Source organism: Moschus berezovskii, chromosome 1, assembly GCF_049115385.1.
Source record: "Moschus berezovskii isolate FMDL1 chromosome 1, NW_MosBer_1.0, whole genome shotgun sequence".
Lineage (NCBI taxonomy): Eukaryota > Metazoa > Chordata > Mammalia > Artiodactyla > Moschidae > Moschus > Moschus berezovskii.
The window spans coordinates 62,303,532-62,321,396 of record NC_142460.1 but is presented as its reverse complement, the minus strand read 5'-3'; the positions used below and the strand labels follow the sequence as shown (position 1 = coordinate 62,321,396).

Genomic DNA, 17,865 nt, shown 5'->3' with positions numbered 1-17,865 from the left:
GGGAACATGTGCTGCAATTATGTCTTTTCATTAAGAAACCACTTGTGTTATGGTGTGATGTTTACTTGAGCACTGATTTGATGAATCCTATGGCATGGGTTGTGGGAGACTGGCAGCCGTGAGGAGGGTGAGCTGGGAAGCAGGCTGGAGGGCCATGGTGCAGTCTGGAGCTGAGCAGAGAAGGAGGGGTTTACTGTCACAGGACCTGGTGCCAAGTACAAGTGCTGGCAGTCCACGGGTTCACAAATAAATATACTCACATGGCTGGAGTCTCTGTCCTTCCTGCTCTGGCTCCTATGCTCAGAGATGTGGCCAAGGGCACAAGGGTCTCCTAACAGAGACACTGTTCTCCCATTTAACCTCCTGCTTTTGTTTATTCATAGCTTTCCTTGCCTTGTAGCTTCTGCCTTCCATCTTTTTCTAAAAACGTTTCTGAGTCTGTCTCCTGGCTTTGACCCTCTCTGCTCGTTATAACCAAACCTACCAAATACACAATATCTGATCCAGTTGACTAGTTGCCATCAATACGGTGTACCTGCTGCAGGGAGCTCTAACTCTAAGCCAAATCCAATCATCTGGAGCTAAATCTCCAGGGTCACATGTCCAAAGTAAAATAAATAAATATGCAAGAAAATACAAAAACAAAAAACCAAACCTTCTAACTGCCTTGCTCATGAGGTGACTGTAATAGGACATAAGTCCTGTGAGGTTACCAGCTTACCATCATTCCGACTATAAGCACAATTAAATAACTTAAACTTATTAAATAACTTTCAAAGTCACACGGATTTAAGTGGACCTCTGTTGCTCCAGAAAGATGAATAATGATGGAACCTCAAATCTGCACTCTATGTTAAAGTTCTTAAACAGAACCAAAAATCTGGAGAGTCTAACGCAGTCTCAGGTACAGTACTCCCCACTATCAGAATGAGCTAATGAGCAGTTGCTTCAGGACCAAAAATAAGTCTTAAGGATCAATAATTTGATTATTTTTAAATTCCATAAAATCCCTCAGCTCATCAGGTTCTGGAACTCCTGCACGACAACCTCCCTGGGTGGGCAGCGTAAAACAAGACACCAAGACACCAGGGGAGATCTGATGTGTCCACTAATTTAGGGGACACAACGGTGTCTGCTGCATACCACCTGGTTTGACAGATCTGAAAAGAGGCCCCGAGTCTGAAAATCAGAACAAAAGCAAATCCAAAACTTAGGCGAGTATGAAACTGAGGGAAAACAAGCATACCAAGAAACTTATAGAGAGAGCCAAGAATAAAAATTCCTTCTTTAATCCCTGGAGTCTAAGTTACTGCTATATTCCTTCCTCCTGGTCCTTTTCTCTTTATAAAATAATCAACTCCAAGTCACTATATCTGCCTGACTCATTTGGAATTAGAAACACATTTCTGGTCATCCTCTCCAAAGCACTCCGTGACACAGACCACATTATCCCTAAGGGACATGTCCAAGATCTGACCTTTGTAGATCCAGAGTGTTCCATATACTAGAGCCAGGACATTAGAAGACCGTATTATGTTATGCAACTTTTCTACCTTTCATCTGTTTATTTGATATTATTTCAACTTAGATCTCAAAAGCAGTACTTTACTCTTTCCCAGGTTAGAGACCTTTGAGAGTCTGTATGTCTCACATCAGCTCTGCCTGTTAATCCCACTGTCTATGACAACCCCAAGAGCTGTTCACCCTATGTCTAACAATAACTGTATCATATACTTAAAATTTTCAAAGAGGGTAGATCTTATGTTGTGTCTTATCACGAAAAATTAATAATTATAAACAGGGCATGAGGAAACTCTGAGAGGAGACAAGTATGTCCAGGGCGTTGATGGTCTGATGGGTATATAAGTGAAAGTGAAATCGCTTAGTCGTGTCCGACTCTTTGCGACCTCATGGACTGCAGCCTACCAGGCTTCTCCATCCATGGGATTTTCCAGGCAAGGGTACTGGAGTGGGTTGCTATTTCCTTCTCCATACTCATTCCCTAATGCCTCAACTGTATACAATAAATACGTACAGCTTTCTACATGTCAATCATACTTCAATAAAGTGGTTTTTAAAAAGAGAACCTCCACCCAATTCCATGCTATGTCTGAAGAAAATATTTCATGTGAAAACATTTGTGTAAACATAATTTTCAGACTGTTTATAATTTAAATTTATGTAAATAATTCTTTATTATACACGTGTATTAGTCTGCAGAGTAACTATATATTTACAGCTACAAATGAAATGCTAATAAGCTATTGGCTGAATGAGATTCCAGCTTTCCACTCCTGAAGTGCTTTTTAGTCTAATCATTCTGTGACAAGGACAATGGGAAACGTGACGTGGGCAAGACAGAGTCTCCCATCAAATTACAGCTCTGCACCTGGCATAGTACCTAAGCTCTGAGATCCTTAGTTTCTGTATCTGTAAAATGGGAGTCATAAAAGTCTCTATCTCATCATTTTTGTGAAGATTAAATATAAGCATGCATGTAAAGCCATTAGTAAGCACCTGAAGATATTAGGAATATCATAATGAGGATGATGATAATATCTTTACAAGCTAGTCTTAATTTTTTTAAAACCTAATTTAAAGAGAATAGATTTTCTTTGAAGGAAATTATGTGTATTAAAAACTATGTTTTATCATTTTCATAAATCCCCAAAACTTCTATTTACAGCAGTGGTTTAACATGGCAATTTTTGGCAATTTTTCCAATGTATTTTCTCATAGACTGTCTATATCAAGTATCTCCTGACTTTTTAGCTATAGTGTTTTTTTTCTTTCGACATTTTCTACTATTTGAAGAATTCAACTAGTGAAATCGTGGAGTTTTGCCTGTTTTAGTCACAGTCGCCTTGGAAGATACCATCACATTTTCTGCTGAACATTTCTAGGAGCAAACTTCGGCTCCACTTTTTTTTTTTAAATCAGGAGGGAAGTTCTTAAAATCATTCAGTACTAGGTGGGAGATGCTCTGAATCATGATGCTTAACTTCCTCAATGCATGTGGTTATCACGAACTAAAAAAGAAAAAGACACAGGCTTTATCATGTTTTGTCTGGCGTGCCTTTCAGTGCTCAAGGAATAAGTGGCTAGAGAAAACCTTTGGCCCTTGTACATTAGACTTGTGTACTAAAGACCTCAAAAGCTACCTGTCCACTGCTCAGACAACTTAGTACCCAATCTTCAATTGGCTCTGCTACCCTTCTTTTAGGAGAACTGGTTTTTCAACTCAATTTTTTTACTAACAAGGATCACTGTGGACAAAAAAAAAAGCTCCCTTATTCCCTGTGATTCTTCTCTCTCATTCTGGCTCCTGCTGCCCGACCAAGTGAGGGGTTGCAACAGTGGAGCTTGTGACCCTGACAGACAGAAACTAGGGAACAGAGCACACAGAGCCCACCTGGACCCAATAATCACCCTTCACTGCATCATCAATTCTTTCAAAAGGTGGCTTTGGAGGCCATGCCAGATAGTTTAGAGTTTATATGGGTAAAGATTATTTTGGAAATATACTGCAGTGGTATAACTTCTTAATTATGAGAAAGCATGGCCCTCTGAACACATTACAGAAGTCTCCAGAGCTGGTCAGAAAAGTGAGCAACATCTGATAAGCAAGCCTTGATATCCTGCAGAACTCTCTAGTGTCCGTCTATCTCCTCTTCCCTGTGTCTTCCAGTCCTGGAACATTCTAGACCTTCTGCCTCCAGGCTTACCTCCTTCACCTCATGCTATTTCTTGATACATTCACCAAAAAAATAAAAACCTTTCTAAAATGCTAATCTAATCACACTCACTGAAGCTGAAACTCCAATACTTTGGCCACCTCATGTGAAGAGTTGACTCACTGGAAAAGACTCTGATGCTGGGAAGGACTGGGGGTGGGAGGAGAAGGGGACGACAGAGAATGAGATGGCTGGATGGCATCACCGACTCAATGGACATGAGTTTAAGTGAACTCCGGGAGTTGGTGATGGACAGGGAGGCCTGGCGTGCTGTGATTCATGGGGTCGCAAAGAGTCGGTTACGACTGAGCAACTGAACTGGACTGCATCACGCTCACTAGGCCTAAAATTCATTCTTTCTGGTCAAGTCAAGAAAAAAAGTGTGAACTCCTTAACATAGCATATAAGGCCCTTCATTTTCTGGCTCTGGATTCATCTTCCCGAGCTCTAATATCCTGATTTTACTGCATTTCCAAAACATCAGTTTCACTTATATGAGGGTTTCTCAACTTTAGTACCAGTAATATTTTAGGTTGATGATTCCTTGCTGTGGGGGCTGTCCAATGAATTGTAGGGGCTGAACAGCCTCCCTGGCCTCTAACCACTAGATGTCTGTAGCCTGACAACCCCCCACCCTCCCAAAGTCATAACAATCCAAAATGTCTCCAGACACTGCCAGATGCCCCCTGCATGAGCTCATCCCCAACACTGGCTCCCATCCTTGCTTTTTAAAATGTTAACCTCTTGCTAAAACACCCATCTTTCTTCTTTACCCTGTTCCAAAATTGCACTGAGCTAACTCTAAAACTTGAAATTTCAACTCAGCTGCCCTCTTTTCCTGTCTACTTCAAAAGGGAAGTATTTGACTTTTCTCTGGGTATCCTGAATACTTTGTGTTGAATCCAATCACAGTCAAACAACATCAAACATTTACATAGGTACTATCAACCCTACCACATAGGGAGTCAGTGTCTAGCCATCATATCTCCAGCACCTGACACAATCTATCTAACAGCAGGTGTACAAAAATGATTATGGAATCAATGGATGAAAAATACACATAAATATTCTGTAATAATCATGGCAGTTAAGAAAGGCAAGTCATATAAGCCATTCAACTTAACGGTCTCAAGTAGTAGAAACATTTTATCATTTTATGTTCTACCAGAGGTCATGTCCAATTTTCATGGAAAGCTAAAAAAAAAAAAGAAAAAGAAAATCAAGAATAAGGAAATTAACTCACAGCTTGTAAGTACCGGAAAGACAAGATGGAACCACTTAATGCCCCAAAGGCATTACTGTCTTCAAAATCTCCTTCTTCAAGCAAGAACTGCTGGCCTTTAAAATGTTCTTTTTCATAGGCAACCCATCTAAAAATAGAGGACATACAACTGAGTTATTAATAAAACCGCAGTCAAGAAAGAGAGAAAATCATGATAAAGCACATCACCATCTCTTAAAAAAGCAATACACTTATTTTGCTAGCATTCACAGAGACAAACGAATGGTGTAAACTTCATGGATCAATAATTTTTATAGTTTGGAGGCTTTTCCCAACAAAAGGTTAGCTGTTACAGGACTGCAACACAGTAACACATTAAATGTTTGTGGCCTGACCCTATACCACCATCACAGCATGGTCAGAGAACAGCCTGCCAAGGAAAAAATAATGGAAAGCACAGACAATGAGAAATACTGCAAATCCACAATGAGAGTCAAAGACAATCAGTCTTATTTTTCTGATTAAGCCCTGCTGGAATCACAGAATGATCACTATATTAAACATGTATTTAGGGTTTAACTCGAAGGAACCTATCACCAGCTTTGGATCAGAAACACATTACAGGAGGGTTTAGCAAGGAGAAACTGGGAAATGCGACTAGGGCTGGTATTAGCTCTGGGGGTCTAAATATATACAAAGACTTCTGTAAATATTTACAGGTAGGAAATGTTGCTCCCACCATTTTATTAGTGGTGATAATGGAAACAGGAAGCACCATGGCGGACTTTCCAAGGACAGAGGCTTCTTGACTTCCAATTTAAAATTATCAGTACCGAACACGGATAAACACCATTACTCATTAGTTCTTCAGGAAACTTACCTTAATCTGTGGTCACCCAAGTAGCTAATGCAGTGTGGGCATAGATAAAACACACGCTGCCCTGCTTAAATCTGCCCTGAGCTGGCACTGTGTAACTAGAGTGGGACCTGCTCCAATGGGGCAGATTCCAAGAGTGACTACTGTGGGCTCCTGGGCTGGGGACTGCTGAATTCTAGAGTTTGTCAAAATGAAGCCGGGTAGGGCTAACTACATTCTTTTGGGAAGATACAGAAAGTATTCCTAAGAACTGTTTTCCTAGGGTACAAAGTAACAGTACTCTTGAACCCATATCTAATTTCTGTAGGTGTGCATACGGTATGGAAAAGGGTGAGGGTCCATGTGAGTTAGAATAAACATTTTAGATATATCAGCATGTTTGGAATATATAAAGAAACTACTATTATTGTGTTCTTAAACTACTATGTGAAAATAAATTTTATAAGAGAACTTTCAAATTCTAAGTTTAGATAAATGGGACTATTCAAAACATGCTTTTAATATACCTGAATGGGAAAAATAAGATGCAGAAGACCTAATATTAAAGGAGAAATCAGTAAAGTATGACAGTTCAAAAATCTGCACAGCCTTTCTCAGTAGATTAAGTTTTAATTAAGATTCAATTTACATCTATCTGGGATATTTAAAAATAGATGTTATCTCAGAAAAATGAAGACACATCAACCTCATTTTCTCTAGATTCCTTAAGACAGGACAAAGGTGAGGAACAGTTCCTATTATTTACAGATAAAGTTCAAGAGTTAAAAGTGAAAAATAATGAAATCGTGAAGCAGTAAAAAAAAAAAAAAATAGTAGAATTAGTGGAAAAAATAAAAGTCGCCTGTTCATCTTTATATTGGACATCACATTTTTCTCCTGCAGGCGTCATATAAAAAATGAAAGTGTGTATAATGTTTTACTAGCCATAATATTTTGAGATTTTATAAAATAATCACAAATACACTTAGAAAATAATGCAAATCAAAATCTAGTTCATGATAAAAATCACTCAGATCTTAAAGAAAAGAAAAATATTTTATCACAGGACTAACAAGAAGCGGACATGTCCACGGATCAGAGAACACTGCGACTACATACAACACAATAAAAATTTATCCAAAACAGATTTGTTTTTCAAGTCTCTGATAAATTTTTTAATTTTAAAGGTGAGGAAGTGGATAATAACTAATATGTCAGACTGAGACAGGCTGGGGCCTGGGACCCTTTGCTGCAGTGCTGCAATTCTTACACGTGAATAAACCTCTCCCAGAGGAACAAAGTACGAAGAAACTGTGGGACTACAAATCACTGTGTTCATGTACAGCTGAGGCAAATTCTGGACAAAAGACATAAAGAGACAAAAAAGAAAAGAAAGAAAAAGCAGGGGGTCAGGAGCAAAAGCGGAGAACTGTGCATGCCCTCTGCAGATGATACCACCTTCAGTTCAGTTCAGTCGCTCAGTCGTGTCCGACTCTCTGCGACCCCATGAATCACAGCACGCCAGGCCTCCCTGTCCATCACCAACTCCCCGAGTACACTCAAACTCATGTCCACAGAGTTGGTGATGCCATCCAGCCATCTCATTCTCCGTCGTCCCCTTCTCCTCCCGCCCCCAACCTTTCCCAGCATCAGAGTCTTTTCCAGTGAGTCAACTCGTCGCATGAGGTGGCCAAAGTATTGCAGTTTCAGCTTTAGCATCAGTCCCTCCAGTGAACATCCAGGATTGATCTCCTCTAGAATGGACTGGTTGGATCTCCTTGCAGTACAAGGGACTCTCAAGAGTCTTCTCCAGCACCACAGTTCAAAAGCATCAATTCTTCAGTGATCAGCTTTCTTCACAGTCCAACTCTCACATCCATACATGACCACTGGAAAAACCATTGCCTTGACTAGACGGACCTTGGTTGGCAAAGTAATGTCTCTGCTTTTTAATATACTATCAAGGTTGGTCATAACTTTCCTTCCAAGGAGCAAGCGTCTTTTAATTTCATGGCTGCAATCAGCATCTGCAGTGATTTTGGAGCCCCAAAAAATAAAGTCTGACACTGTTTCCACTGTTTTTCCATCTATTTCCCATGAAGTGATGGGACCAGATGCCATGATCTTTGTTTTCTGAATGTTGAGCTTCAAGCCAACCTTTTCACTCTCCTCTTTCACTTTCATCAAGAGGCTTTTGAGTTCCTCTTCACTTTCTGCCATAAGGGTAGTGTCATCTGCATATCTGAGGTTATTGATATTTCTCCCAGCAATCTTGATTTCAGCTTGTGCTTCTTCCAGCCCAGCGTTCCTCATGATGTACTCTGCATATAAGTTAAATAAGCAAGGCGACAATATACAACCTTGACGTACTCCTTTTCCTATTTGGAACCAGTCTGTTGTTCCATGTCCAGTTCTAACAGTTGCTTCCTGACCTGCATACAGGTTTCTCAAGAGGCAGATCAGGTGGTCTGGTATTCCCATCTCTTTCAGAATGTTCCACAGTTTATTGTGATCCACACAGTCAAAGGCTTTGGCATAGTCAATGAAGCAGAAATAGATGTTTTTCTGGAACTCTCTTGCTTTCTCCATGATCCAGCGGATGTTGGCAATTTGATCTCTGGTGCCTCTGCCTTTTCTAAAACCTACTTGAACATCTGGGAGTTCACGGTTTACATACTGCTGAAGCCTGGCTTGGAGAATTTTGAGCATGACTTTACTAGCGTGTGAGATGAGTGCAATTGTCCGGTAGTTTGAGCATTCTTTGGCATTGCCTTTCTTTGGGATTGGAATGAAGACTGACCTCTTCCAGTCCTGTGGCCACTGCTGACTTTTCCAAATCTGCTGGCATATTGAGTGCAGCACTTTCACAGCATCATCTTTCAAGACTTGAAATAGCTCAACTGGAATTCCATCACCTCCACTAGCTTTGTTAGTAGTGATGCTTTCTAAGGCCCACTTGACTTCACATTCCAAGATGTCTGGCTCTAGGTCAGTGATCACATTATCGTGACTATCTTGGTCGTGAAGATCTTTTTTGTACAGTTCTTCTGTGTATTCCTGCCACCTCTTCTTAATATCCTCTGCTTCTGTTAGGTCCATACCATTTCTGTCCTTTATCGAGCCCATCTTTGCATGAAATGTTCCCTTGGAATCTCTAATATTCTTGAAGAGATCTCTTGTTTTTCCTATTCTGTTGTTTTCCTCTATTTCTTTGCATTGATCACTGAGGAAATCTTTCTTATCTCTCCTTGCTATTCTTTGGAACTCTGCATTCAGATGCTTATATCTTTCCTTTTCTCCTTTGCTTTTCGCCTCTCTTCTTTTCACAGCTATTTGTAAGGCCTCCTCAGACAGCCATTTCGCTCTTTTGCATTTCTTTTCCATGGGGATGGTCTTGGTCCCTGTCTCCTGTACAATGTCACGAACCTCCGTCCAGAGTTCATCAGGCACTCTATCAATCAGATACCACCTTAGGGGTGGGCAAATCACTAAGCTGTCAATTCCTGGACAAGCTCGCCTCTACCTCAGGGAACAAGCAAGCAGGGGAAACCTGTTGTTTGTTCTTGATCCCCTCTGCTGCAACAGGAGCTCTAATAAAGCCTTACCTGAATTTCCAGTCTGGTCTCTGATCAATTCCTATTGTTTAAGAGGTCAAGAACCTTGGTCAGTAACAAGACCAGTTACAGACATGACCTACATATCCAATGCATTGCATAGTACATTTCCATTTTGGCTGGTGTATCCATTACTTAATCTAGTGTCAGAAACTGCAAACTCTAAGTCTCTAAATATAGACCCTTGAGTAATCTTAAACAAGTCATTTAACTTCTTTGAATGAAACATTTGAGCAGCATCTTTTGCTAGAATACAATGAACAAGTTATATGATGTACTGCAAATAAGAGATATTGATGCTTAAAATTAAAATAAACACATGTACTCCAATGTTCATCGCAGAACTGTTTATAATAGCCAGGACATGGAAGCAACCTAGATGTCCATCTGCAGACAAATGGATAAGAAAACTGTGGTACATATACACAATGGAGTATTATTACTCAGCAATTAAAAAGAATACATTTGAATCAGTGCTAATGAGGTGGATGAAACTGGAGCCTATTATAAAGGGTGAAGTAAGCCAGGAAGAAAAACACCAATATGGTATACTAACGCATATATATGGAATTTAGAAAGATGATAACGATAACCCTGTATATGAGACAGCAAAAGAGACACAGATGTATAGAACAGTCTTTTGGACTCTGTGGGAGGGGGCGAGGGTGGGATGATTTGGGAGAATGACACTGAAACATGTATATTATCATACGTGAAACGAATCTCTAGTTCAGGTTCAATGCATGATACAGGATGCTCGGGGCTGGTGTACTGGGATGAACCAGAGGGATGGGATGGGGAGGGAGGTGGGAGGGGCGTTCAAGATGGGGAACACATGTACACCCAGGGCAGATTCATGTCAATGTATGGCAAAACCAATACAATAATGTAAATAAACAAATAAAAATAAATTAAAAAAATAAACCAACATTTCAAATATTAATAATTCAACCTATCAACAGAGAGATTAACACATGTCTGAAGGAATTCTAGCCCTGAGTTGACCATGGCAATTAAGTTATGAGGAAAGCTTCTTTTCTATGGTTTTACCTGTGAGGATACAAATGCAAAGTTTCACCCCAGTCCAGTAACTTCTGATTGAGAGTGGGGTAGAGGTGCGTTGGTTACATTTGGATTTGTTCTTAGGGAGCTTTCTTAAAAACAGTGCAGGGCCAGAAGAACCCTTGATTTTGTAAACAGACAACCCAAGCTACCTCTTTAATGAGAGAGGACTCACTGCCAAGACCCTTAGCACCAAAAGTCAGCTGAGGTAGAACAGAGTGAAAACTGGGACTCTCATGCATGCGCATAAGCTGTCGAGAAATAATCTTGTCTTGCAATTCTTATCTTCTACACTGTGCTTACAAATACTAAGTGCTCAAGCTTTAGAGACTGTTCCCTTCATTTAATCTATGTCAAAATCTCTAATAATAACAAGAGTTCACACAAAGCCGTCACTAATAGGTTCTATTCCCCACATTTCAGAAGGGATGTATATTTTTAGATTAAAGTAAGTTGTTTTTGCTCTGATCAGCACATTTGTTTGTGCTGATCTTCAAAACTAGACAAGGGAATCACGTATGGAAAATATATAATACTCACACTCCACCGATGACACGGATTGATCCAATTCCATGAAAGTCTACATCATTTTTTAAAAAATTAGGGACAGAATCTATGTGTTCACTAAACTCTTTGGCCTGTCCACGGAAGTGAGGTTTTTCATAAATAATAACCTAAAAAATATGAAAAAAATCACTTAGCATACTCATATTTTAGAATAGATACATACTGATTTGTGACACTAGAGGCCACAACCTGAATGAAGGACCAAAGTTCATTTTCTTCCTTTATACTCAAAATATAGAATACTGTCCGACATTCACAAGGAATATGAGTCTTTATCCATTATAAAATATCTTGATAATTTCTCTTATATCAACATACTCAAATATAATTACATGTTCTATTTACCCAAATCCTAGGACCATTGCAAAGAGTGAACTGTCTTGAACTATCTACGTTTTTCTCTCTGTTCAATGTTTGATACAGACCCACTTTATATTTACTGAATTTCCTCTATTAAGACACCCAAACTCTCTTGAGTTTGAGAAAACTTGCTATTTCTTGCAACATTGCTTGTATGGTCACTACTAAGAATTACATACGCAAATTCTTGAATTTAAATAAAAAACTTCCTAAAAGTTAGAAATGATTGAAAAACATTTGGTATTCTTACTGGATATTTGGTTCAAATGGAGGAGGAAATGCAGTAGGACACAGCTTTCTAGCATTTCGTTTACTTCAAACTTGGATTGGTACAAGTACTTCCCTTCTATTTTTAAAATTTTATTTCCCAAGCATAAGCTGCCCGTGGGGTTCAGGGAAGCGATGACAGTAAGAGCACTCATCCACCCACACTTTATCACCTGGTCCTATTTATGGCTGATGGCATAATTTGTATACAATTGGTGAATAAAATCCCATGCTTAAAACACACTGAACCAGCAAGTTATAGCTTCTTTATTTAAAAACAACAACACTAAGAACATAACACAGACTGAAAAAAAAAATTTAGTACTGGTCCTGCTGTTTTCTACATATTAAATTTTCAGAGTGCTGTATTAGAAGTGATGAAGTATTATTTGGGTTTAACACACGCTACATATGTTGAACACATTCAAAGTAAGCAAGAAGCAGTAATTCTTTGATGAGTAAGTCACAAGCCAACATCTAACAACTTAAAAACTGTGACCATTCCATTCACATGCCTCAGACTGCAACTGTCCACAGAAGAGCCAGCCCAAAGTCCTGATGCAGCACACAAAGGGACTGAGACAAGTCACTCAGGGAGTGTCACAACCAATTCTGCACTTATTAGGTCACCAGTTCAAAACCCTGGCTGCATGTCAAGAGTCACCTAGGGAGCGCTGAAAAATTTTAACCACACCCCAGGCCAAATAAGTATCTTTTCCAGTGTAACACAGGCATAAGCATTTTTTTAGAACTCACATATGTATGATTCCAACATACAGCCAAATTGCATTAGATTCATTCAGATACTAAGTTTAAAAAAAAAAAAACAAAACTCCATCTATGTGATTGGGAGAATGGTAGTCAATTCCACAAATTAGGAAGCCCAGGAATGAGAAAGCTGGGGGAATTGTGCCTTGGTTTGGAGAGAAGGATGGATGAATCCCTGTGTCCCTGCCTGCCTCTGAAAGTGCTGTACTCTAATTAAACAGAGGTCTGTTTGCATCTTTCATCACTACACTGATTTTCTTCCTGTCTCTTTTTATAGGCATTCTACAATTCCATTTCTTTTTCTTTCCCAAAACATACTTAATTCTGGCATTACACCACCCTAGTTTCCGGTGCCTCTACTGTTCCCTTCAGATACTCATACTTTGAAACTGACATCACCTGATAGAAGCTGCTTGCTTCTCCTCCTGATCATCCTTGATCTCCATCCTGAGCACTGCTCCCAAATGCCTGCGGGGCATTTCCACTTGAAAGTCTAGCTATCACCTCAACTCCTCGCCCCCAATAAAATAAATATCAAACCTATCATCTTTCCAGCCTGTAGGAGCTTACCGGTTCTGACTGGGTTGTCAGAACAGACCTCCACCTTTCTGTACTGAGCCCTCTCGTCATTTGAGCGTGGGCCCTCAGAAAGCCCTGTGTGCAGTCACTGCCCACCAACCCAAGATACATTACCTAGATATTGCCAGCATACATTTTTACTGTAATAGTCCCAAATAGTTAGGGGCTTCCCAGGTGGTGCTAGTGATAAAGAACTCGCCTGCCAATGCAGGAGATACAAGAGACGTGGGTTCAATCCCTGGGTCGGGAAGATCCCCTGGAGAAGGAAATGGCAACCCACTCCAGTATTCTTGCCTGGAAAATCCCGTGGACAGAGAAGCTTCATGAGGTTGCAAAGAGTTGGATACGACTGGAGCGACTTAAGACACACACAAACAGTTAAAGATTTAATTCTCAAACTTTTTAGCCTGCTACCAAAGTCTGTTCAAGACTCACCTTTAAGTTCATAGGCATTTCCACTTTCAGTCCACCCTTAAGATGACAAAAAATTTTAATATTAGATATATTCATATTTAAAATGTAACTAACCACAACTAAGTAATGTATGTAGGTTATATAAAAACTTGATTGGTGAAGCTTACATACCAAATTTAAGTTGTGGTATTTAAAAATTTTAAGTATAGAATTCTACAGTAGTCAAAATCAAGTCAGACTACTCTATATCAATGTAAATGGGGTAAGAAATCTTGGAAAGATACTTTCCAGAGTACAGCCACTACAAGGAAGGAAACCAAGCTTTAGTGCTTAAGTACATGTGACCAATTAAAGATTTAATCCCACAGCAGAATGTCTCAAAAAGAAGAGTGGAGTTGTTAGTAGACTGAAAACTTTGATTTGGCAGGGTAGATTTCTAAACCACTTAATACTCAGTCTCTTCTCTACCAAGGCTTGGGCTTTCTGTGTTAGAGCATTTTATCTTCCAAGTCCTGTCATACTTGCTGTCTTCATGACCACATGGACATAGAGCATAAAAGGTAACCCACTCCTCACAAAAGCTCTAGTCTAGAATTTGTTTCCAGTGCTACTCCACATTGTGATACTCCTTAAAATTTCTGCTTTTTTTCTGGTTTTTAGTATCTTTTTAAGGCACAGCACAAAAATGGTTTGTCACATAGCCACTATTTAATTGAACAGTTTGCCCCCAAATAAAAATATTTGCAACAAATCATTAATACAAATATTTATTACTTTTAAGTAACCATTCACAGACCTACCCATTTATTATTAATGCTAAACTTATCATTCATCATTGCAATGGAAGAGTATAATATACAACACACAATTTTCTAAGAAGAATCAAAAAAACAAATTCAGAATTTTTTAAAGTAGGCTAATTGTTCAAAGAGTAATACAAGGAAACTGCATAAATGGTGATAAATATAGTACAAAGTAAATTCAGACATCTAGAAAAACATTAAAATGGAGATGTTTCTAGAAAACATTAAAATATTTCACAAAGACTGAAAGAAACAAAACAACAAGGTATGACTAGTCTGCCAGTTTTGTAGTAGACATATACATGTCTCAAGACCGAGATGCATGACCAATCATCAGAGCTATCTCATTTTTGAATTCATGGATACTTGGGGAAATGTTTCATTTTATATCTGCTTACCATTTGAAGTGGATGCAATGATTTCAGTTCTGCTGCAGAAATCTCAAAGAGTCCATGGTCTTCCTCCAAAACTATAGCTTGCCCCTTGAAATTAATATCCGGGTAGGCAAGCCAACTAAATAAGAAATGAATGGTTCGTTAAAGTATAATAGGAATACTTTAATCTGGTTCTGTAAGAGTTAAAAGCTAAAAAAAAAAAAAAAGCTACAAAAGAAGAAGAAATCTCTGTCACAGAATTACATCAGTGAAACACATTCAAAGTGACACTGCTAGACAACATATAACGATGAATCAACATGTTATTAACTACTTACATTCACACACTATTCTAAGTTTATTATATGTTTTCCAAGCACTGGCATCACCTTCCTATTATATGTTTTCCAGTATTTAAAAGTTGTGAAACCTTTAATGCAATTAGGATATAACTGAAAAATATCATTCCATTATATTTCTGTTTTAAACTTGGGCAATCAGAGGTAGGGATTCCACTATGCATTTTACACCTTTGACCCATAGTTTCAGCATCAGTATTAGTTCTTGGTTTCTCTCAGGAAGAGTATTTGAAATAAGATTCCTAAAAGAACCATCCAGAAACCAGCTAAACTTGATAATTACAGACAGTTCTCGGGACTGTGTTAATTACCGGGTCTGCCCAATAGTTCTAACATGTGGTAGAGATGAAGGGAGATGTCCAACAGTGACCCCTAAATTCAACACCAGCCATCATCAGAGCAGATGAAAACGGACGAAGAGGGAAGAAGGATCCACATTGAACCAGAAATCACAGAACTTACGACTCAAGTCAATCTGAGACTGAATTAACACTGAACTCAGACCCACAGTCCTGAAGATACCTTTGGAATCAGAAAGGCCTAGTATTAAATCCATGCTTACCAGCTGGCAGCTTAGGACAAGCCACGTAATTTTTTCATTTGTGACAGGAGAGTAGCTCGACCTATCTTCCAGGAATAGAAGAGTAATAAACACGGGTACGATAAAGGCCCTCAGTAACTACCAGCCCTGAGACAGACACTGCAAACAGCTCAGGCTCCAGAGATTTAGGTCAGGGATATGTATGTATTTCTCAGTCCCACAGACTGGTGGGTGAAAAGACAATGGATTCCTCTTTCAAAAATGGTGTCTGGGAACCTGTATCTGTTTCTGTGAGTCATCTATCAAAAACTTAACTGGATCTGAAAAAAAGACAGAATCTGTTTTAAAAGATGAAAAAGTCTTTCTTAGGCATTCAGAAGTATACACAGCAAACTTAACACTTCAGAAATGTGTAGGTCACCAATTGAAATATGAGACAAAGTTAATTTTGGTAGCCATCAATCACTGTAGTGAAGAGAAGCAGATACGCACATGCCTGACTTCACGGTGAAGGACACAGATTTGGGGATATTCAGCTCTTCCAAATTGGGGACCGCTCGCTGGATGGAGACAGGGCAACATGCCGGGTCAGACTGTGGGCAAAGCTCTATCTCTGGAATACTGCAATCCTGGAAAGAAAAAAAAAAGTTGACTTTGAAATATCTAGAGACACACACTGTAGTATCCTCAATACCCTGGATATGCAGTTACAATTATTCTCACCATTCAGCTGAATTTTTAACCAATAACAGCATAAAGGAAACAGTTTTTCTTCAGTTCAGTGTTTCTTACCAGTATGTTAAAGTAAATTTTTCTAAGAAGTTACATTGACAACATGAAAATTATATAAATATTATTGATTGAAAAATATCACCCTGATTCTTTCTGCTTTGTTTTTAAAAGTCCTGCTCCATTAAGCAATGTTCAAAGTTACCAATATATGAGTGCCAAGAGTTTGTAAGCCTTCCTTCTCAGAAGCATAACAAAGCCATAGGGAGGAAGGGAGTTAAATAAAAGCTGATCTCATGGGGAACATAAAAAATAAATAACTGAGAGGCACCACTCTCTCAGCGGGTTATCTAAATTACATTGACAAAAGAAGTAGGAATTAGAGGTGAGGGTAAAGGAAATCTGTTTTCTTACTTGTGGTATTTATTTTCTATAGTATAAGTTGGTTTGAAGAAGAAAGACATTATGAAATTTGATCCTACAATTCATCACACATCCACTGTCACCATGTCCTGTCAAACTTTTCTTTAAAATTGCCACTGTCAAGGTCTTTCATCAAGGCCAAGACTTTGATTACGGGCCTAGACCACCGATCCAGTAAGCTTACTCTTTATACAGCTGGGCATGTGGGAACACCACATCCCTCGTCATACTCCTTGACTTGAGACCCAAGCAATTCATATTCATATTTTGGTTTTCCTTTTAAAATACGGCAACGACCCACAACTAACTCACAATAACCCACGACTACACTACCTACCTACAACTCTTCAGTCACACTGTTATCCATGCTATCTCTGCACCTGGCTTCTCTAAGCTTTGTAAACATTTCCCTTATTCCAACTGAAGACATACTTTTCTGTATTCTTACTTATGAAAATCTTTTTTAAAAAAATACTACTGGAATATAATTGATTTACAGTCTTATGTTAGTTTTAGGTACACAGCATACCAATTCAGTTATACATATATTTATTCTTTTTCAGATTCCTTTCCCATGCAGATCATTACAGAATATTAAGAAGAGTTCCCTGTACAATCCAGTAGGTCCTTGTTGATTATCTGTTTTATATATAGTAGTGTGTATATGTTAATCCCAAGCTCCAGTTTATCCCTTCCTGTCATGTTTCCCCTTTGGTAATCATTAAGTTTGTTTTCAATAATTACTTCTAACTCAAAACGACCGTATCTTTTCTTAAGGAATCAAAACCACAATTATTTTCCCCTTCTCTGAAACTACAGTCATGCTGTCTAATCTATCTCAGTAATCCTGAGTGTTTCATTATATGACTCAAGTTTCAGTAGCATAATTCTCACCTAGGACATTGTGGAATTCAATTGGCTTTGCTTTAATGAAATAGGTAAATGCAATAAACTGTTAGAGGTGACATTTATTAGAATGAACAATTAAATTTATTATTATCATCTGATGTGCAATTTCAAAATGGTGTCTAATTTTTTAATCTTTTTTCCAAACTGAGTTCTATTATTAATCATTATTAACCATTCTGATTAGTGTGTAAAAGCAAGCAAACTAATACATCTTGTTTTCAGAAAGTTCTAAAATGCAATACAGTTAAGAAGGTATAACCTAAAATATCCTTTAAAGTATAAAA

General features: G+C 38.7%; 1 protein-coding gene across 1 annotated transcript in view; it reads right to left on the bottom strand.

The window, feature by feature from the left end:
* CRYBG3 (crystallin beta-gamma domain containing 3) overlaps nt 1–17,865 on the bottom strand; it is a 133,382-nt gene that overhangs the window by 50,034 nt on the left and 65,483 nt on the right. Inside the window, exons 8-12 of the mRNA XM_055400895.2 lie at nt 16,013–16,149; nt 14,645–14,759; nt 13,465–13,500; nt 11,029–11,162; nt 4,978–5,104 (exon numbers count right to left, since the gene is read on the bottom strand). Coding sequence (XP_055256870.2) covers nt 4,978–5,104; nt 11,029–11,162; nt 13,465–13,500; nt 14,645–14,759; nt 16,013–16,149 — 549 coding nt within the window. The remainder of the gene's footprint in view (nt 1–4,977; nt 5,105–11,028; nt 11,163–13,464; nt 13,501–14,644; nt 14,760–16,012; nt 16,150–17,865) is intronic.